At 45.7% G+C, this 22,783-nt stretch overlaps 1 protein-coding gene across 4 annotated transcripts in view; it reads right to left on the reverse strand.

The window, feature by feature from the left end:
* DISP3 (dispatched RND transporter family member 3) overlaps positions 1 to 20,339 on the reverse strand; it is a 47,071-nt gene extending 26,732 nt beyond the window's left edge. For 3 of the 4 annotated variants that reach the window (XM_038159915.1, XM_038159914.1, XM_038159918.1), the window contains exon 1: positions 19,702 to 20,339. In XM_038159915.1, the coding sequence (XP_038015843.1) occupies positions 19,702 to 20,331 (630 nt within the window). In that variant the 5' untranslated portion in view covers positions 20,332 to 20,339. Of the gene's footprint in view, positions 1 to 4,327; positions 5,859 to 19,701 lie in introns of those variants that run through there. The other variant, XM_038159917.1, reaches the window with a different exon arrangement.
* Positions 20,340 to 22,783: the final 2,444 nt, after the last annotated feature.

Consider the following 22,783-nt stretch of genomic DNA (forward strand, 5'->3'; position numbering starts at 1 on the left):
CAGACCTTCAACCTCAGCAGCCTGAGAAATAGGGTGAAGAGAGGACAGCCCACAAAACTCTTCTGTGTTGTTGCCCCTTCACATGAAGGACTGAGACAGCAAGAGGAAAACAGTGGTGGGGAGAGTTGGAGGTGGGGATGTGTATCTTCCATCCTCTGGAAAGGTTATGAGTAATCTAGTTGGTTTTAGACTCCATTGAGATTTCTTTAATATTCAGGATGCATAATCCTAAACAACCAAGGAGTGCCTGAAAGTTTCCCTGAATACACATGTATCACTGTGTGAGCCCTTGGCACTGGGGTAAAGCCAAGAGTATAAAAATGATGCTGCCCAGGACAGGCACTGGACTGCAGGCACTACTCAGCTTCATGGGAACACAGACCCACCCTACTCTTGTGCTGCTGCTTGCAGAGCCTTATTTCTGTCATGACAGGGAGGAGGCTTTCTCAAGTCTCTGAATCTGCAGATTAATCCTCTCCTGGAGGGTTCTCACCACAGTCCTGCCTTCTCTCTCATCACACTCTACACTCCCAAACACAGCCATGATCTCATCCAAGATGACAAAACATGTGTCCAAATCCTGCTGGCATACCAGCCCCCCCAAACACAGCACCTTATCAGCCACAGCTCACAGGTCACCCCACACTGCTCTCCTTTGCCAGGCATCCTCAGCACAGCCTTGGCTGGGGTGTGACCCCCATCCATCACTCAGCTGCCAGGGACTGTTACCCTTCAGCCTCTCAGGGACAGCCAAGCTGGAACTCCAGCTCACATTGGTGTAGATTGATGCTGCAGGAGCTCAGGTGTAAACCTCACTCACCCCACTTGAGCAGGTTGGTGTGTACCTGCAGTTACCTCCCCTCTACCCCTGACTTTTCTCCCTCTGCCCTGGGGAATGGAGTTACTGTGAGATCTGAAAAAGTGTATGTATTCTCTCTTTAGAAAGAGAGATAAAGAGACATAATAATTTCCCATTTTATTGAGTTACTGAGGAGAAGGAGGGAAAAGATTCTTATCCTGAGAGAGAAGAGCCTGCATGTGACAAGAAAGGAAAATGAGAGAGAGCAACATAATAATAAGGCAGCAGAAAAGGGATTACACTATCTTCTTTTTTAACCAGGAGCTAAATCCTCAACTCAAGGATGGGATCAGTTCTAAGGTATCTCCCTCTGACTTGTCCATCAGTTGTCATGGTCTGGACTGCAAACCCTAATTTGTAACACATGGGCACCAATAATGTCTGGTGACCGACATGTTACCCTCTAGCTGCAGACTAGAACAAATTCTGGCACTGGTGTGAACTCCAGCACAGAAATTTCTGGAGAAGCCCCTGTATACACTCACATGAGAACTGAGTCAGGGAAGGATCAAGATTTGGTCTGGGGCAGAGGCATGGGCAGGGTGGGTGGCACCTGGACTGTCCCCAGCAGTGCCAGCCTCCCTCTGCATGCAGGGCAAGCATGTGCCTGCATCCACAGCTCTGAACCCCCTTCAGCAGAGCTGATTCAGCTCCAAAGCCAGACATGGCACACTTAGCATTGCCCTTGGGACTCATCTGGCTTTGCCACCTTCCTCAGATCCTGTCTGGATCAGGATGACAGCCTATGCAACCCAAAACATGGCAAATTGAACTGGTGGGGGAGATAAACCCTCAAATCATCCAGAAGGGGATTGAAATGCATTTTTTTCTGCTTGAATTTTACTTGAGGGCTGGCCTGTTTTCCCTCCATCACTTCTCATGCCATCCAGAGACTCTCAGCACTGAATCATGGCCCAATTACTTTTTCAGCTCCAGGATACACACAGAGAACTTAATCCTGCAGCCTTCATTAAGGCTCTGCCTCACTTCTGCGCAAGCTTAGCCTGCATCAGGTTGAAAGAGGCAGAGGATTAGAGTACTCCTTGGAGCCCTGGGTGTGTTTCTTTAGAGAAGAGGCACTGATTCAGCTGGTTTGGGTAGGCATATAGATTTGCTGGGCTTCCCTCTGCTATTTCCAAAGCAAACAGGCTTCCTGCAAGCGAGATCCAGCTCAAGCCCCAACAGCCCCACAGGGATTGTCATTCACTTGCACCTCAACCAGGAAAAACACCCATGCAGCTCCCACAAGACAGTTCTTTTTCAGTGACATCTAGAAGAAAGGCATCGGCAAGTTGGAGAGAAGCAGTGACAGATGAGGAAGCTAATTACACCCGACCTGACTAATTAATGCTGACTTTCACAATAAAAGATCCTCACTAGTGTTCCATTTCAATTACCCAGTTGGTTCCTTCCTACAGGAAAAAGGAAGCATTGTGCAACACCAAGCTAGAAAGAAAAAAGGAAAGAAAACTCAAGACTAGAAGGGAGGGAAAGACAATTTCTCTAATATAGGAGATTCTCATTGACAAAATAATCAAACTTCACACTGGTTTCTCCCATGTGCAGAGCATTCAGAGCAGAGCTAGCAGTTTTGTGCTCCTGAAATCTTATGGAGTTTATACCAAAGGCAGCTTTAGGTCCCTTTGATAGCAACATGAAGTTCCTATAAGAGAGACAGAAATAGCCTTTGTGCTTCCAAATTATCCTAAGAGCATCCGGGTGCTGGTGAAAGTCACATCTCTGTGACACAGCTGCACACAGCTCTGGCCATGAAGAACAACTGGAGGCCGTCGTTAATGTACCACATTAAAGCAGAGCTCCACAGGGACACCAGGACACAGCACCACAGTCTTGCTCTACACTTGAATCACTGAGGCTAATTTAGAAGTAAGAAGTAATCTAGAAGACTAATCTGATTTTAAAATGCAACCAGGAAGGGCTTTCTCAGGTCCCCATTCTGTAGCATTCACATTCTCTGAAAAATCCCTTTGCACAGGATTTTTCTCCTGGGAAGCTGAGAAGCCTCAGAGAAAAGGAAAACAATTCTTATCTCATTTGCTTCTCCTGTGTTGTGCTCATGTGGAACGAGTTTGGAGATTGTTTACCCACAGGTGATTGTTTCCTTGCATTCTGCTGTGAGTTGTTTTCACTCTTTGGCCAATCAGGGCCAAGCTGTGTTGAGACTCTGGAGAGAGTCACGAGTTTTCATTATTATCTTTTTAGCCTTCAGTAAGTATCCTTTCTGTATTCTTTAGTATAGTGTAGTATTCTTTAATACAAATAGTATTATAAAATAATAAATTAGCCTTCTGAGAACACGGAGTCAGATGCATCATTCCTGCCTTCGTCTGGGGGCAATGCAAATACAATACCATTCTCCCTTATCAACACAGCTATCATGAGAGCATGGAGTCCCTTTCTCAGTGTAGACTTCATGAATTGTTAAACAAAACAATAGGGAGAATTAGATATGATTTTTGTCCAGGAGATCTGACTTTCCTAAGTCTTGCACTCCTGGAAAAGTCAAGCAGGCCATGGACAACTCACCCTGAATGTCCTATAATACTTCTCAAAACATTGATTTAATTCAGCCACAGACCAGAAGCTGTGCTTGAGGATACGACACAGAGAGAAGCTGTTTCAATGGGATATGAGCCCAGAGATGCACATGCTGCTCAAAAGCACGGGTTTGATCTGCCAGCTGAGCTGGCTCCACCATTATTAGTTAAGCAGGTTCACTTTCCCAGTTGCAAGCACAGCACAACAACAAGGCTTTAATCTATTTTCTTTCTGTGTGCTTTGCATTTCCCTTTCCACTTGCTTTAAATCCTTTAGTAAGATGCAGAAAAACACTGCCAGACCCCAGGCACTTTGCAGATCAGAATGATATCAGAATGCTCCAGCAGCACAGAGCTGTTGGAATTACAGTGTAATTATATAAATATGTGTTTGCTGGGAATAAAGTTCAACAACATTATTTTAAATATATATATATATAAAAGCTCTACAGTCTGTAATTCCATTTGCCCACAAAAAGCAAGACAATAGGCAGGGCTGTATATAGGAAAGAGGATTATCTGATCTCAAGCTTTTATGAAATCAAGCACAGGCACATGCACCCTCATCTCTTACTGAGGCGTTCCCTTCCACTGCTGACTGTTCCACCCCTCTTCCACCTTACAGGAACTTTTAAGGCCTTGCTAAGATAAGAGCAGCTGGAAACAGAAGGATCAATGATCTTAAGTGATTAGGTACAACGATCTTTTCCAATCTAAATGATTCTACCATCTCTCAACCAGCTTTCAGACTGGACAAAGGCTGCTTAGAGCACTCTCAGCCTACTATGTTGAGGATCTTCTGCATGCACCCACCTGCTATTCCAGGCTCTGACAAACACTGATTAGATCTACTCATAATTGCATGCCCAAAAACTGTGTGGAAAGATTAGCTGCAAAGTCAAGCACTCACCAGTCAGGAAATGTCAAATTCAGGCCCAGTCCAGCATCCTTAATTTGTCCCTCTTTTGTAAAGGCTCTGCAGTGTAGTTTTGCTTCCAAGCTCAGTGTCCAAGGCAAGGACTCTGGCTTCCACCAGTGCATGCAGTGGATGATGCTCCCCAAACCCAGCAGTTATTCACTACCCTGTCCTCTGCTCATCATTCAGCGTGTGGTCTCATGCCTCATTTCCTGCATGCCGCTCATGCCTGGCTCACAGGCAGAATTATTAATTCCCTCGTGAGCTTTTAAACACTGCCTGTCATGACAGAGTCTGAGGGCTGAAGAAACAGGGCTGAACTGAATCTTCTCAAGCATCTCGGAGAAGGAGGGGGTGGTGTAGTCTGCATCTGACAGGTGCTGGAGCTCAGGAGATGAAGAAAGAAGTAGACATTTATTTTGGGTGCCTAGTTTGACACACAAGATACCAAATCTTTTTGAGGGCAAAAATGGGGGCTGCGTGCAACAAGCCACAAAATCTGCTGTGTTCTGCAAGTATAATTTGAGCTGCATCATGAAACATAGCCCTCACTGTGCAACGTAACCTTTGTGCTGGTGAGGGATATCCAACCTCCACAATGAGAGCCAAATTCACACCATACACATTACCAAAAAGAACCCAATAAATTGCCCTAAAACACATGCTCTAAAGTACTGGAACTGGCACTTTTCAAAGACAAAGGTCACCAAGATTTGCTGACATCAAACCATGCATGTTTAGTGCCCTGACATCCTGGGATTGCTGCACAGGTATACCTGCATAAGCACTTTGCTAACATGCTTGTTGCTGCCAAAGAAAATTAATTTCCTGATAAAATAATTTGCTTCTGGTTATTGTAACTAATGATTGTAGGTGTCAGAAGCAGCGTCTTGGTTATAATCTCACAAAACATGCCTCGCAGCCCTGTGCCATGTTTATTACCTAAGTTACTTGCTTGTGCTGGTGATAAGCTCTGCTGTCACTCAGCTATGTGGCACTTCCAGGTTTCTGCAAACAGGTACCAAGCAAGCTGAGGCTCTGATATGCTTCAGAAATTACTTACCTAACCACTACAAAAATTACTTAGATTTTATCTGAACCCCAGAAGGTTGCTGCTGCTAAGTAAAGGGATCACTTCTGGCTCAGCTAGGTGCCTTTGGGTGCCTTGACAGATTTCAATAGCACCCTGGATCCCGCCTGCAGGGGCCCAAAGGAACAAGCTTGTCAAAGGTATGTGGATTCCCACACACCTGTGCTCAGAGCAAAGCCTTTACAGATCATTAAATATGGATGGCTGCCACAAAGCAGAGCCTTGCATTACTATCCCATGAAGGATCACTCTAGGAAGGAATGTCAGACCAAAGAAGGGAATCATCAATTCCCAAGCCAATGCACTAAACTTCCAACCCCAAAGCTTTTGTGCTGCTGTTTTACAGATACACTCCAGCTCTACACACCACTGTCACCCTGAAAAGGAAAGCCAGATCCTGCTGGCAGTGACTACCAGTCATTTATTATTCTACCCAGTTTAGGTTAACCACCAGGACTGATACCACTCTGTGCTCAGCTGCAGGATTCCCATGCAGACTCTGACCCCTCTCCCCACACCCAGCCCTTGCAGTGGGAGGAGGGACTCAGACAAGGGCTGGCTGTACAGCCTCATCCATGTGCAGCTCTCCAGCAATACCCTGCTGGTGTGCTGTCTTGGTTTGAAAGACAGGTGTCTGGTTTGAAAGGCAGGAGCCTCCCTTGGAATGGAAAATGTAAGACCCTCCCTCCAAATTATTAAAATTTTGAAATTAAGTGGCTCTCAGGAAAAGATATGAGGATAGGAATTGTGAAAAATGCATATTACATGAGTAGATTTCCATAAATATTAAAGTGAATATTATATGTGTTATGTTAGAAAGATATGCTGTATTTATTTTCTTAAGTAGTGTGTTAAATATAGTTTTAGGTTATAACATCATGTTAAAATAGAAACTAGGCTATGTAAGATACTTTTTTTTTTAAAAAGAGAGGAACGAGGTACTCCCACCGAGATAGCAGCCACAGGACACCTAAATCTTTCAGAGAAAGAGAATTTATTGCTCCCTTATCAGAACAAACTAACTTCTTCCTGCCTCGCTCTGCCCTGAAGATGCCATCAGGATTCAGAGGAAGAAGCTGACACTGAGCAGACAGAATCCTTTGTTTGAATGGAATTGATGCATCATGGATGAGGTGTATGAATGTGCAACAGGCTGTTGGCTTTGAAGGGTTAATCCTCTGTTAATGTGGGTCCTTTTTGGGGCTTCTTTTGCCCAGAAAGAGGTACCTGGACTGTCTGTAACTCTTTGTTTTTATTGTCTCATATTGTCCTGAATCCTAATTGTCCAAATTTTTATTACTCTAATTATATTACTATTTTTATAACCATTTTATTACTATTAAACTTTTAAAATTCTAAAAACAAGTGGTTGGCATTTTTCACACTGCCTAAATCTCACCTTTGGAGAGAAACTCCAGATAAGAGAAGTGCAATCAGATGCCCTCCTCTCCTGAGGCTTGGCCACTTTTTGTTTTCTCTAGTACCCAGTTGTTAATGTTTCCTAGCAACTTAAGGGAAAAAATTCTATAAGTAAAAAGGAACAAAAAGAAACCTAAGCCCCAACATGTTCATACTACTTCTGGGACTGATCAAAACACCCTCTCCTAAAGGCTCCTCTCCACATAACTCACATAAGCTGCTAGTTCATCACTGAGAAGGAGCAGGGAAACTTCTTCCTCACCCTCCATCTGAGCTGCTTCTCTCAGCAGCTCAAGCAGCAGCTTGTGCAGAAGAGGCTTTGCTGGTTGTGCTTCTGTGGGCAGCAATATGAGAGGCAAGACAGGAATTCCAACCTGTCCTGCCAGATCTTCTTGCCAACCACAGCACAGGCAGCTGTTTCAGCTCCAGTTCTTGCCACTCCAACTGAAAAAGTACAACGAGGTTAAAAGAGAATGTTACAAATGCTCCACCTGAAGAGTATACTTAGCCAGCTCTGCTCATTGTGCTCTGACCTTCCAGAAAGAGGAGGAACAGGCACAAAGTCCCACTTGCACGTGTGGCATCATGCAGGTCACAGTGTCTCACTCCAGGGGCTACCCATTTTGATCTAATGTATCTAAAGGTCTTCTTTTTCACTGCTACAATTTACTGCCATCAGAAAATGCCAGATTTGGAAGAGGAAGGCTGTAAGGCTGCAATCTGTAGTGAGGACACAGTTCCCACGGTATTTTAGCCACATTCACTTTTTCAGCAGGGCTTTCCACACACCAGCATGAGAGGAGTGGAGGATCTGTAGCACTCTCCCAAATGAGGGAGCAGCAGGAGTACTGAAATACTTGCATGTGTGGCATCATGCAGGTCACAGTGTCTCACTCCAGGGGCTACCCATTTTGATCTAATGTATCTAAAGCTACCTGCTTTCTTCCCATGAAAACCCAGAGCTTGTGGAATTACATTAATTTGCACTGCTATTTCATCCTCCAAGAACCAGTGAGAAATCTGGAAGCAGATGTGCAATATCCAGAGGCTGAAGAGCCTCTAGTGCCACACAGCTCACTGGTCCAGAGCAGGACCTGGGCAAGCACAAGGTTTTTCAGAACAGAAGGAAAACTTCTTGAGGGGAAGATGTGAAGACAAGACACGCTGCCTCAGTGCCTGAGCAGCAGGTCAGCAGACCCCCTGCCAGTACAATGAGTTAAAGCTTACTGCCAGCTGCACCAGCCATGCAGAAACTCACATTAAATATGGCAACAGCTCAATAAGCACAGTCCTGCAGACCATTAGCAGAGAAGGGGGCAGGGATTCAGAATAAGCAAACAGGCTTTAATGACACATTCATCTCAGAGAAAGTCCACAATGCTTCCTAACACAAACAAGAGACACCACAAGCAGGTTCCTATTAGTCACTGCACAAGGGAGGGAAATATTGCTTGCAACAGCTCCCAGAAGCTGCCACTGGAGCCATGTCTCTAGGATACAGATTTAGGCCACCAGAACTGAGCTGAGACCGCAGCAATGCCCTTCCTCTCTGCTCTCTTCTCCTCCCTCCCAGCACAGACCTGGAAGTCCGTGATCTGAAGCGGTTCAGAAAGAGGCAAAAATCATCATTGCCCTTATTCCCCTTCTGCTGCCAAAGATGCAGATTCACAGCCACACGAGCTGCTCATGAGTGGCAACCAGCCAACCCAAAGGCACAAGAACTGCCACCTGGAAGGATCAAAGCATTTCAGCCAATTGTTCCCAGTTTCTTACTGCACCCCACACTTTCAGACAGATGTTCACAGGCTGAGATGCTACTTGCACTATCTCTAAGGACTAAGTCCTGCAGTTAAAGCACAAAAATGAAAAAAATATTTGTGGCTCTACAGTTAGGTTTCCAGCTTTCCTGAGGCAAAGCACAGCATCTGCTCTGAATTGCTCTCATATTTTGGAGTGTGAGACTTCTATCCTTTCACAACATGCCTTTTTCAAAAGACTCCTGGGATTCCCCTTCACAAGGAAACACAGAATACTTTTGAAAAGACATCTGCAAATTGATTTTCAAAGGGACACACTCCGCAGCCCTATGTGGATGTGGAACTGTGTCTGACCCTCTGGAAACCAGGCTGTTGGCTGAGTACAAGAGGAAAGTAACTGAAGGCACTTCCTGAATCAGCCAAAGAAATGGAAATGCAAACAGTACCAGGATCTGCAACATAACCAAATAAATGAGCAGGTAGGCAGGTTGGTGTACTTGCAGGAACTAATTTAGCTGCAGAGAAGCCAAGGTTCGGATCAAGAAAGAATTCTCTCCCTCCAACACATCAGAATTACAAGGGACTGCAAGAGGTCTGTAAAGGAAATGTAATAAAAAACTTATTTGTCTGCGACTTACAGTAGAGCTCTCTCTCTGATATTGGAATCTAAACAAGGCCAGATGCTTTCCTGTGCCACTTACACACCAACCCATGCTATGAACTCTGCAGTAACTGTGAGGAAACGTGCATCAAGGAATTGGTTCCAGACAGCAGATTTACAGGAACGAAGCTTTGCTTCTTTGGCGTAAGCACTGCCACAGGGGATGAAGCATTTACCTGCTGATATATCTTGTTTCCAGTTGTCATAGACTGGTGTTTTATAGCTCCCTACAATGCTGCAGCTTTTCTGCCACGCTCTGTGCACAAGCACACTGATACCAGAGACAAGCATGCAATGGACCAAAGAGCACCCCAGACCCCAGGTCAGCTGCCCATCTCCGAGCCTCGTGTGAAGGGGCAGAGCTGAGAAGCAAGGGCTGGGATGGGGAGAAAAAGAAGGGATGGCCTTGGAAATAAAATTCAGTTTGGATGTGGAAAGAAATGGCTTGCAGCATATACATCAGACTGTGAGACACTCTGCTGAGAAACACATCCAGAGACTGGACACTCTGGATGTCCAGTCCAGTCTGGATGTCAAGTCCAAGGCAGCTGCTCTGTGGGTCCTGAAGAAGCCCAGCCTGCCATGCCCAGAGGTTGGAAATTGCAACTGTTGGCAGGAAGCACTGCAAGGAGCAGCTTTCAGCATGGTCCAAAAACTAGTCTGAGCTTTCAGGCAAAATAAATTTATCTTCAAAAACAAGCTGATGTCTATATTGTCCTGACTCCCAGTTTAACTGGAGCCCATTGTGTTTCTGAGTCACTTCCATGCACTTGTGGGCCTGTCCACCTCTCCATTTCAACTCAGCTCTAAAAACTGGCTTGGAGATTAAACCTAGTGCCTGAGTTTTAGCTGGAGAGCAAGTGGGAGGGTGAGCAAGGGGGGAGGTGGAGGGAAAGTGGTGGCAGTGGGAATACAAAGACAGAGGATTGGGCTAGGTTTGATTTATAGGCAGGAGCCGGGGCTGCTTTGGGCATTTCTCAAACATGTTTAAAATGCCCCATTGGGCTCTAGTTCAAACCTGAGTATGCAGCCCCATCTTCTTCAATAATTCATTTCCCTTGTTAAAAGGAGGAAGAGAGAGAACTTGTTGGATTCAGGGAACCAAGTGTGCTGCATGTGCAGCAGTACCCCAAGCAGTACAACAGTTAGGTGTTGTTTTGTGGGGATTTTTTTCCAAATTGTCTCCAAAGATTTTAATACAGCCAAAAAGCAGTTCATTCTCAGCTCCTAGGTGCAACACAGAGCCAAGAAACAAGTCAACATCCCTCTAGGAGCAGAGTACTTTGTGCATCATATATCAGAGACTGCATAAACCCTTTGCAAACACCCGTCAGATTCAATTCCTTATTCCTCTAGGGAAATCGACAGGATATATGCAAGTTCACAAATGAATTAAGCAAGGTTCCACAGTCAAGCTCCATCTCTGATGGAATTCCATCTCTGATGGAAAAGTACAGCTAACATCATTCAACTTTAGTTGCCAAATGAGGAGCAGCAGTGGTATCTACAGCTCCATTTAACAGTGACAGAGACCCTGTGACTTGCTAGCCCAACATCAGCCCAGTGAGCTCAGAGTAAAACTAGAAATCTCCCAGAACACTCCTCTTTGTTCTAGTCAAAGAGATTTCTGCTATGAAAAAGTAAGACAGGAAGAAAGCCTGTGGCAGCCTCAGACAGGATGCCCTGGAGCCCAAATAAGCTTTTCCATGTAGCTTAGCAGGTAGATCCCAGGTAGCATTCCCAGTAATAAATCCAAAGTGACTTCACTGACATGACTGCAAGTGAGATGCAGCTGCAGAACCAGGCCCCAAAAGCAGCAAGCATTCACACCTTCAAGTCCAGGCAGAAAAATGACACTCACCCCTAAATCTCTCCCCATAAAGCAGCAGAGAGTGAAGGCCAGCAGCAGTTCAAGAAGCAGATGACTGCCAGTGTGTCTTTCAACCCTTTTAAACACACTGGCCTCTCCCCTTTGTCCAGTATTTATGAAACATGAACTGCCTTCTACAGGAGAAGCTGTTCTGCATTAACAGAGCTTGGCAAAGATCAGGAGGTAACTGTGCCAGCTTTCAAGCCTGCTGCCTTTAAGGCAGATGGCAGGGAAAGCACCCCAGCCTTGTCCTCCCCCAGCCACTTCTCCCAGCAAGCAGAGAGAACTCAAAAAACAGGAAAAAAGGTGAGGTATTTGTTGTGAGAAACGATGCTTGTGGTATTCACATGCCCTCTGTACAGAGAGAAGCTGTGAGAGAAGCAGAGAAAAGAATGATCAAAACAATTCTTATCTCATTTGCTGCTCCTGTTGTTGTGCTCATGTGGAATGTGTTGGAAGACTGTTTATCTGAAGGAGCTTGTCAATTGGATTCTGCTAAGGATTGTTTTGTTTCCTGAGCCAATTGGAAAAAGCTGTGTCCTGACTGTTGAGAGACAGTCACAAGTTTTCAGTAGCAGTTAGAAGTAAGTATGATGTAGTATAGTTTTAGTACAATATAGTATAATAAAGTAATTAATTAGCCTTCTGATCTCATGGAGTCAGATGCATCATTCTTCCCAGACCTTGGGGTCACCCTGAAAATCCAACAGATGCTCACTTTTAAAATTTCAAAGGTTTATTAAGCCTTAAAAACAGCAAAGTAATTGAATAAGGAGAAATTACAGCACTGGGAGCACGGAACTAAACCACCATGTGCCCATTCACAAAATGACCGCTCTACCTTCTGTACCTTTGGTGTTGCATCAGGGAACCCTAGCCCCTCCCAGAGCCTGTCAGTTAACTCTTCTTTGCTGTCCATTGATGGAGACTGCTTTATTGCAACCCGACTGGAGGTCGAGTGTTGCCGTGCCATGCCTTCAAGTAACCAGCCTGCCCTTGTCCCAAATGCCCCAAGTACCAAGGTCATCCACTGAGAACAATACCAGGGGGAGGGGAAAGGAGACTATGGAAGAACATCTCACAATAACATAACTATATATCAATAAAACTTCTTGTGAAAAATGCCAACCAATTGTTTTTAGAATTTTAAAAGTTTAATAGTAATGAAATGGTTATAAAAATAGTAATATAATTAGAGTAATAAAAATTTGGACAATTAGGATTTAGGACAATTCGAGACAATAAAAACAAAGAGTTACAGACAGTCCAGGTACCTCTTTCTGGGCAAAAGAAGCCTGAAAAAGGACCCACGTTAACAGAGGATTAACCCTTCAAAGCAACATCCTGTTGCACATTCATACACCTCATCCATGATGCATCAATTCCATTCAAACATGGGATTCTGTCTGCTCAGTGTCAGCTTCTTCCTCTGAATCCTGATGGCATCTTCAGGGCTGAACAAGGTGGGAAGAAGTTAGTTTGTTCTGATAAGGGAGCAATAAATTCTCTTTCTCTGAAAGATTTAGGTGTCCTGTGGCTGCTATCTCACTGGGAGTAGCTCATTCCTCTCTTTTAAAAAAAGTATCTTACACAGCCTAGTTTCTATTTTAACATGATGTTATAACCTAAAACTATATTTAACATCCTGCTTAAGAAAATTAACACAGCATAACTTTCTAACATAACACATATAATATTAATTTTAATATTTGCGAAAAGCCAATCATAAAATACACATTTTTCACACTTAACATACACATTTTATTCATGTCTTATTTGTGAGAGCTAACCATCTCATTACCCATCTATAACACTCCTAATTTCAGTGCAGGAGACAGCCTCTGTCTGGGCTGCCCTGCTCTGTCGTGGGTGTGCGTGTGTCCCCACAGGAGAGCAGAGCCCGTGGCACTGCCAGAATCTGCAGGCTCAGAACAAAGGCACAGGTTACACTGGAATTTTTATATGTTGAGTTACAACCAGGAGGAGATGCCCTGCCCCTTCAAGTCAATAATGCTGCCACCATGAGAAGAATCATCACTGCTAGTGGCTGTGCTGGACTGAACTTTTATGGGAAAATAAATCCCTATGGAGCAGCTGGAAGGACAGAATCCCCAGGTGCTACAGAGCCATACCTGAAAACAAGAGCTGCAGGTGCAGAGCACCCTCTGGTTCCCACCAGCAGAACCGCTCTGCCATCCCCACACCAGCTCTTCCAGGGGCACCTGCAGTCCCTGGGAGTTCAATTCACCCCGGGAAGGCGGATCACACTCAGCTACTGGCAGCTCAGGACTCCTGAGCTGTGAAAGGCAGAGTGTCCAGTTGTGGGGGGATCCCTACCACACACAATTGCCTTGCTCTTGCAGGAGGAGGGCACCATTCCTGGCTCTAAGCAACCAAAATTAAACCTTTGAAGCTTGTTTTTCCAACCATTTTCTGTATTTTCTTCTGTTAATGGTGTACTACTCCAGTTATTAATCTTTTCCGGTTTTCAATGCTATAAAAGCATGACTCAGTAGCCGTGCTCAGACCTCAGAAAGCTCCCCTTAGGTGCTGCAGAGGACAGTCAATGACAGTTCAGCAGACGAGAGTCATAAATGACATTCAGCTGGGTGCTAATGCAGACAGTTGTTGTAGCCCACGCCTGAAGCACACTGCTGTCAGTGGGACAATTTACAAACTCACACCTAGTTAAGATTTGCTGAAACGTATCCTGGACGGGGGTCAATGGAAAGTCTTTTCTGACTTCACTTAGAGCTGGATTAAGCACTTATGCTGTCTCCTCTATACTCCTGAATTATTCATTAGGGGCCAGACACTGCAATCCATACTCACACTGCACTTAATCTGTCCTTTAAATTGACTTGCATTAGTCTGAGTCACAGGCACCACAGCCTTTCTCTTGAACAGCCTCACTGAAGGCAGCAGAGCTATTCACGAAATGAGGTGCTGCTCTGAAAGAGGAGACCAGGCAGGATCCAGCCCTTAGCAAAGGCATCGGTAAGGACAGAACTGGGAGAAAATTCACTCTGGTAAAGGTACAACAAGATGAATGAACTCAGGTAAATCTGTGTTAAATCAATCATTTGAAGGGATAGCCTGTTCTGCGGTATCACGGGTGTGAAAAATGTTTTTGTAATTCGTGTCAGTTGGCAGTGGAATCAGCAAATGCTTGTATCTGCTGTGTCAGAAGTGGATGCGTTCCCTGGGATAACTACAAAGAACAGTTTTGAACATTTCTGACCGAATAGCCAAATAAAGCATCGAAATAGAAGAAGTCTAGTAGAACAAAGAGATGAGGTAGAAAGACGACTGATGCTTAGAATAAAAAGAGGAAGTTGTGCTAAAATTAAAGAGATATTGCAACAAAGCGACTAAATGCTTATGGATAATAAAAATCTTGATGCACTTGACAAAATCACATAATAGACACCGGTAAGGCCTCCCTCCAGATGACCACAGGAAGGACAGGAAGCCAACGACCACCTGGAAAGATTATGAAATTGCTGATCCCAGCTTACTGACATTTGCTGATTTGGACTAACACAAGCACACTGGAGAACGCTTTGTAGGCTTAAAAACAACATATATACCCTGGTGAACTTGTAGAGATGTGTGCCATGAGTGGAGCGGTGACTCCCCGGCCACTCAGCGCTGTTCGCTTGCTTTCTTTAAAATATAAGATATAGCAGTAAAAGAAAAAAAAATCGGTTTGGCTATCAAAATTTTATATTAACGGGGGGAGATTGAGTTCTAGTTCTAGTATTTCATAGCTCAACTTCATCACGAGGTCTGAAGGCACATTGCCAGGGCCCTGGCCACACATCCACAGGGCCGAGGACCGTTTTCACACACGCCTCTACAGAGAAACAGCCAGGTGTGCGGAAAGGAAGAAGGCAAAGGGCATCTTCTGCTCTTTCTGACTGGCACAAAAGCAATAAAAAGTGATAAAAAAACGAGAGCAGGCTCCCGGTGCTAAAGTGATTTCAGCTTTTATTATAATAAAAAGAAAGGCCTCAAGCAAGGGGCCCGCGGGCCGAGCAGGAGCATTCCCATCCCAGATGGAGCGGCACAGCTTCCCTGGGGCAGATGCCCCTTTCTATCCTGAGTTTTGTCCCTCTGGATTGGTTTCTGTTTGGCTCCTTCATTTGCAGGAAGGTTTGAGGCGCTCGCTTGGCCATTCCAGCTCTGTCCCGGCTGGCTCGTTTCTCTGGGGGTGCTGCCCTTTGCTGAGCTGTGTTACGGTGCGCTGGGCACCGCACTTCTTATAACTGCCCTTTAACCCCTTTAACGATATAACAACCAAACTGACAGTACATGCTTAACGACTGTTATAAATAAGAAGCTTGACTAGGCCAATATTCAAGCAGCAATCAATTTATTAATTAAGGTGGTAAAGTATGAGCAAAACAGCGCTGGGTACAGTGGGGGAAGTTTTCCCTCCAACTGCACACCGATGGTTGGGGCGTACAGATATTTATAGGGGCACACATAAGCTTTTCTCAGCAGTTTTTATTCCTAATTTTCACGTCACAATTCTATACACTGTTGTGAGTTAGTTTTCTCAGGATGTACCCCAGAAAGGAGTATTCCCAGATGGTGGGGTCCAACTTCCGAAAGAAGAAAGAGGTCTTCCAGCTGGTGCGGTCCAGACTCCAGATGTGGGCCCACCTTTTAATTGCAAAGACTATAAATCTCATAGCAGTGATGTCCAGCTTCCCTTGGTCGAAGCTATCAATCCTTGGGTTGATGTTCATCTTCCTTTTTCAAGCTGCTTTTTACTGTTTTGCTAAGGTGTTGAGATAAGCATATTTCCTTTACATATATTCTAAACTTATATTTTCAAAGTTCCTTACTACAAGCAATATTCTAAAATTATACTTCAAAAGGTTATTATTGCAAAGCTGTTTAATCCTTAGCTATGTGCAAAAAGTTCCTGTCCAGTAGCAACATCCTTAAAGCTTTATTTTAGATGCTATAAAAGTTAATTGCAAACAAAGGATAAGTTCAAAGGCCTTCTTCCATGCTTTACTCCCTCAGTTATTTTTTTTTGGAATTCATCCTTTAATTGTCCCGTGATCAGTTTCCACACATATCACAATCACAAGCACACACGCTGCCTGTGTGTACCTGACACGAAACACAGCTTTGTATCTCACAACGACCTATCAACTATTTTACACCAGTTTCTAATCTATTTTTAACAGAAAGCGCACAGGACTGCTGTGGCCAGAGAGGTGAGGAGCGCTCCCTCAGCAGGAGCTCCTTCCTTCAGCTCCCGGTAACCAGGCCCCCAGGCCGCACTGCTTGCTCTGATCTGAAACCCCTCCAGCTGCTCAAATCGCAGATAAACTCACACCACGGGAGAGCCGAGTGCCTGTACGTTTCACCAATAAACTCAAATGTATAGTCTGATACGTCTAAACAAACAATGGATTAAAAAAATAAGCCGATCAGGTAAGTGAAAGGAGAAATATTTTGCACTACGCTGAGAAATAGAATGGGATTTGATTTTTTAGAATGAATGAATTTGTTCAGTTCTCATTTATGTTAGTGCTTGATAAGATTAGAGGATTAAACCAATTGTATGATAAATACTTTGTGCTGAAGAGAGTTTCTGCCAGGATTTACTGCATGTTGGCATGCACAGAAACCACGGCAGCATTACCCAGAGACCCTGCATCTCACAGGAGGACTTGTTCAAACTTCAGAAATAAAAATCACAGCTTATCCAGATTTTCCATATGCACCCGGGTATGAACTTCTATCCCACTCCAGTTTCACTCAAGCTCATTTATTAAGTCCTCATACCCAACAGGCAAGTCTTTGTATAAGCAGCACTTATCTTGGAGCACTAGCATCACTAGAGGATTACAGATGTGCTGTGGCTTTTTTGGATAAACAAAATGTTAACACCATGTGCATACCCTCTCCCTGTGCCAAACTGAAATGCACCCATCCTATCACTCTCACGTGATTTGATTACATACACACACATCACAGCCACCCCATAAACTCCTGCAAAATACAGCTTGTCAACAACACTTCATTTGCAGTTCAAAAATTACAGATACAGAAGGGGTCAGAGTTTTCCTGTAACTTAGCTGCTTCTTCTGTTGGTGTGACAAAGGAATTTGTGATGTTTAATTCATTAATGCTGAAAAAATACAAGATCTTGGGAGGCACAACCAAGGACACACTAGATACTGAAAGAATTTTTACCACCCAGCAAACACATTTCCCCCAAACATCTAAAAACCAACAGCAATTTCAACAGTGTGAAATTCCTCATTTATGTGCCCCCAAATTACAAAGAGCCAGTCAGATATTGCCACCTTGACTCCCTCTAAGTGCCCTATTCTATGGTAACATGCACAACAAGGGTGCTTGTCAATATAGCTGAGAACACTACACTATAGCCAGTGAGAGAAATCTGGACAGAGTATGAGTGACTTCAGCTTGTGTTTAGGGTTGTGGGTTGGGGTTTTTTTCCTACCCCTGAGGATGAATTTGCCCTGTACATTGCAGAAGCTGAATCACAGTCATCACCACTGTGGGCAATTGGATGATGCTGATGCTTCTTCCCAAATGCCAGTCCAGTTCTCACATATTACACTGTTACACACTGCTCTGGGCCATTGGTCCCTTTGCTTTCCCCTTGTGCCTCTTGGTGAAAGGGACACAAATGCTGATGGGTAGTTTCCCCTTAAATCATTTTCCTATTAGACAATCATTCTCTCTCTGCAAAGGAATATCTTCCCCATGGGAATACTGCAGGTATTCACAGGGGCAGCAGGAAGAAAGGAAGAACACATCTTTTATCCTATTTAGCATTTGCATTCCATCTTTATTGTCTTTTTCACCAGCTCAGTTCTATTTTATTCCAGGCTTAGGGAATCAAGCTATAAGGCTCCAAGGGTAAAGAGACTAGCTTGATGAGTCTAACCTCTAAAGATGCATCCAGGGTGATAAAAGAAGTGAAACATCTTCCTTCTATACAGTTGTTGTGTTGCTAGGTTTCCATCTAGATACACAGTCTAAAAGAGCAATTAAAGGAAGCTGGTGCTGTGGATTCTGTCTTTATAAACACTTCACAAGGTTACTGGTGAGAAAGAAGGAAAAATATTGTCCCCAAGCAAAGTTGTTCTGATGAGAACAGACAGCTAGTTTCAAAAGCTTACACAAATTTTCATGGGGAAATTGTTCTTAAAAGCCTGAGTTTCTAAGGTAGCAAATTTTATGTGTATCAGGATGTGGCTTTGTGAGCAAAAGGTCTGTGTGTTTATTTGTCATTTGAATTGCTCTTCCAAAGCACAAGTCCTCACCCCACTCAACTAGTCTGTCTTGCCGCAGCAGACGAGGACAGGCAACAGTCTTGTTTTAAAGGAACTTATTTGTTTGTGTATTACATTAAACACTAGCAGACTCTGCACAGCTGTCAAAATGCTGTTCTAATAATTGCATAAGTGAAGGTTGTTAACCAGCATGCTGCTGTGCCTGTGAACAAAACAAAGGTGCAAGTGACACAGGATGCATCAACAAGGCAGCTGCAAGGTCCCACACGTGCCTGAGGGACTGGCCACTTCCAGCTTACTCTGTCTGGCCTGGAATTGTTCAGTTACACTCAGCTCCCAGTCTCTCAAGTGCTCTTAAATACTTGGGCAGTAGTAACCAGCTCCGCTCCTTGGCTTGGTCATCGCATCACCAAGGAAGAAACAGAACAGAGTCTTTCCTCCAGGACAGAGGCTGTTTTACTGGCACGTCTTTGAAGACCACCTGAATGGCAAGAGCCATAAGGACCAAGCTAAGTTGGGACTGTTGCTAAGCAATGAAATGTCCTTATTAAGTGGTGCAACGTTTTTAGACAGGAAAAGTCCATTTCTACACAAGCTGGTGTAAAACAGGAAGGTTACCTTACATGTACTAGTTACATGATGCTCTTTATATCTTTTGGACACACAGCAGATGAGGATCCTGCCTGGCTGGACCTGCTAACACCCCTGACTATGGCCAATACCCCACTGACTCTGCTCCTCCTCAGGGAGGCCGGCCAAGCCTCCGTGAAGCCAGAGACACAAAGCTCCTCAGTTCTGGCACCCAACTTTTCCCCCAGGAGAGCAGCCCTGCTGCAGGCGCAGCTCAATCAGCTCGTTAGAGAGGCAGCCTCCCGGGAAACGATCTCCCTGTGCATATTCATGAACTATCCACAGCTTCCAGGGAGAGTTGGCTAAACACACAACTGAGGGTTTCAGCTGCTGGATTCCCAGGGGGAAGAAAAAAAGGGAAAGGGGAAGGGGAGAGAGGGGTAGTACAAAAAACCACAAAAACAACAACAAAAACACACACACACACACACACACACAAAAAAAAAAAAAAAAAAAAAAAAAAAAAAAGAATAAAAAAGGCACAATTGTAAGCGGTTGTCTCTAAGCACTGCGGGACCCGGGAGCCCAACCGATACCCCATGACACCCCCCCGGGCAGAACCGAACGCTGAGAGCATCCCGACAGACGGCTGTGCTCACAGACTCCCAAGACCTCGCAGCCCCCCGGGACCGCGGAACGCATCACTCACCTCGGCCCCGCCGGGCGGCAGCAGCAGCGGGCTCGCAGCGACGCCGGGCAGCGCCGGCTCCCGCTCCACCGATGATCGCTGCAGCGGCGGTGCCGGTCCCGCAGCCCCGACCCCGGCCCCGCCGCCGCCTTTCGATGCCGCTCCGCCGAGCGCCGCCGTGGGCGGAAGGGCGGGCGGGGGACCGGCAGCGGCCGCCGCTGTGCCGCGGAGCGGAGCGGAGCCGAGCCGAGCCGAGCCGAGCCGCGCAGAGCGGCGCGGTGCGGAGCTGCGGGGCTGCCGCGCCCCGCCGGGCTGCGGGCGGCGCTGTGGCCGCACTACAAACCGCGGATATAAACCATATAAACCATATAAACCATATAAACCATATAAACCATATAAACCATATAAACCATATAAACCATATAAACCGTGCCCCGCGCGCGGCCCCCGCCCCGCCGGCCCCGGACGCGCAGCCCCGGTGCGGAAGGCAGGCAGCCGCACCACCGGGCCCGGTACCGCCGGGAGGGCGGCGCGGACACGGCGCTTAGGAACGGCCCCCGGTGACAGCCCGCCCCGCGCAACACCGCCGCGGACAGGGCAGGTAATGGAGGAGCTGCGGGAGCCTGTGTCCCCTCCGGCATGCGGGTCCATCCGGGACTGCCCTGCCGTCCATCCGGGCCCGCAGAGGGAGCCCTTGGTTTACAGGCGGCCCTCTGGAGAGGGCTGCTAATGCCTTCTGTGACTGCAGACTGGGGATGGCAGTCCGGCTCTGTTGGGTGGGCACTGCCACTACCCCCAAACCGGGCCCGTCTTGGGACGGAAACTGCCAGAAACTTTTGCAGCACTTGGCCTGTTAAAAGTAGGTTAGAAACTGTTGTAAAATAGTCGATCGGTCGTTAAGCATGTACTGTTAGCTTGGTTGTTATATCGTTAAAGGGGTTAAAGGGCAGTTATAAGAAGTGCGGTGCCCAGCGCACCATAACACAGCTCAGCAAAGGGCAGCACCCCCAGAGAAACGAGCCAGCCAGGACAGAGCTGGAATGGCCAAGCGAGCGCCTCAAACCTTCCTGCAAATGAAGGATCCAAACAGAAACCAATCCAGAGGGACAAAACTCAGGATAGAAAGGGGCATCTGCCCCAGGGAAGCTGTGCCGCTCCCCGGGAGCATCGGGGCCATCGCTGCCGAGCAGCCCCAGCGCCGGCGCTGCAGCATCCTCGACGGGAGCGCTGCTGCTCGGCCCCGGGCCCCACGCCTCAGGCCTGTCTTTTATTGTAATAAATGCTGAAATCTCTTTAGTACCGGGAGCCTGGTGCCTTTTTTATCAGGCCGGTGCTGCAGGTCCAGCCCGTCTTAGAGCCAGGGCTTTGGGAAGGACTCATCACGAGCACTCGCTGGTGCCCTCACTGCTAGACAAATGCTCTGTACGGGAGATAGCTATGTGCGTCAAGTGGCAGAAATATGCAGCAACAATCCCTGAGTTAAGTCGAAGTCATTAAATGTGAGCCAGCAAGACCTATTAATTAAGGTGGTAGAGAAAATCTTTTGTACATTCATACTTGGCTCTCATGGAGCCAGGCATTCTGCACAGCTGGTCATCTAGCTTGCTCTGCCCTCGCCTTGGCTTTCAGGAGGTGGACTCCCATTGTGACAGATGAGTGATGTGATGATTGACTCTCACAATTAACAGACAAATATCATGTATATAGGTCAAGAAGAGTTTTACAGATTTATAGTTATGTTTTACCCCCTCATGTTGTTATCAAGAGACAGCCAGGGTTGGAACATTTAGGGCGTTGGCTTGTCACTGTGGAACACCTGACCTCCAGTCAGGATTTGAGGAAGAGATCTCCACCACTGGACAGCAAAGAAAGGGTCGATGGACAGAACTTTGGGAGGGGTTAAAGGGTTAAAACCTTCATTGTGTGGGTGAGCACATGGTGGGGAAAATCCTTTGCTCCCGGCACTGTAACGTTTTCTCTATTCAGATTTCTGTTGCATTTTTTGATAAGTGTGGTGTGCATTTTAGTTCTGTCTCACCCCTCGAAAATGTACAGTTTATTCCAAGATGTGATCCTCCCCTGCAGTATCATGGATCTGTAATCCCATTGGCCCGAGTCTTATTCTGAGCCCACTTTGAATCTCCCTCTTAAGCTGTGTGAGCAGAACAAGAATCTCTCTTGGCCTCTTTTCTCCCTAGGCTCTCCCTCTCTCCCCCTTCCCCCCTTCTCCCTCAGAAACCGTGCTGCTCCTGGCAGTCGGACCCCCAATAAACCCTCATCTAATCAGCACCCTCAGAAGCCGTGTGGAATCTCCTTGCCTGCCTGCTGCTACCAGCCAACACACAGCTTAGGAGGCCCCCGGGGACTCCCCAGGGCCCCCTCAAACCAACTGCTTCAGATAAGCTTTAATAAACCTTTCTAAAATTATAAAAAGTGAGTAACTATTCCTCACACCATCTATGATGAAGACATCTCTGAGTACAGGGCCTTTGTGTAGTGTTGACGGACGGTCTCTAACTACAGCTGGATTTATTTATTTATTTATTTATTTATTTATTTATTTATTTATTTATTTTTGCATTTATTTATTTAAACAGGCCATCCTTGGCCTGTTTACTGGAGTGACCTGTTACTGCAATGTGGAATCCTGCAAGAGCAGAATGATGTCAGTAAATTGCTGAACTCAATAATAATGGCCCTTAATCAGGCGACATTACCTCTGTAATGCAGCCTAGGTTTGTTTTGCTCTATATTCTCACTTATTTGAGTGTTGATGGTGCTTAGGGAAAATATCTATTTTCACACAAATTTGTTAAGTCAATAAGAAATAGAAAGCAGCACAATAAAACAAACCCATCACCTGAGTCTGTCTCCAAGCAGGCTGTGTCAAAAGCTCTTTTTGATGAAGTGAACAGGAAGTGGAGCAGACAAAGCCAGACCATCATCTTCTTTGTGGGGCTCCAAGGAATGCAAATTTAATGAGGCTTCTAAAGTAAAAGTGCATTCCACCAGCTTTGTACACTTCTGCCAGTGATAGAGATGTCTGCAGAGAAAGTGACAGTTTGGAGTTAGCAATTTTGTTGAAAACTGCAAGTGTACAATA

Source organism: Motacilla alba, chromosome 21, assembly GCF_015832195.1.
Source record: "Motacilla alba alba isolate MOTALB_02 chromosome 21, Motacilla_alba_V1.0_pri, whole genome shotgun sequence".
In the NCBI taxonomy this organism is placed as follows: Eukaryota; Metazoa; Chordata; class Aves; order Passeriformes; family Motacillidae; genus Motacilla; species Motacilla alba.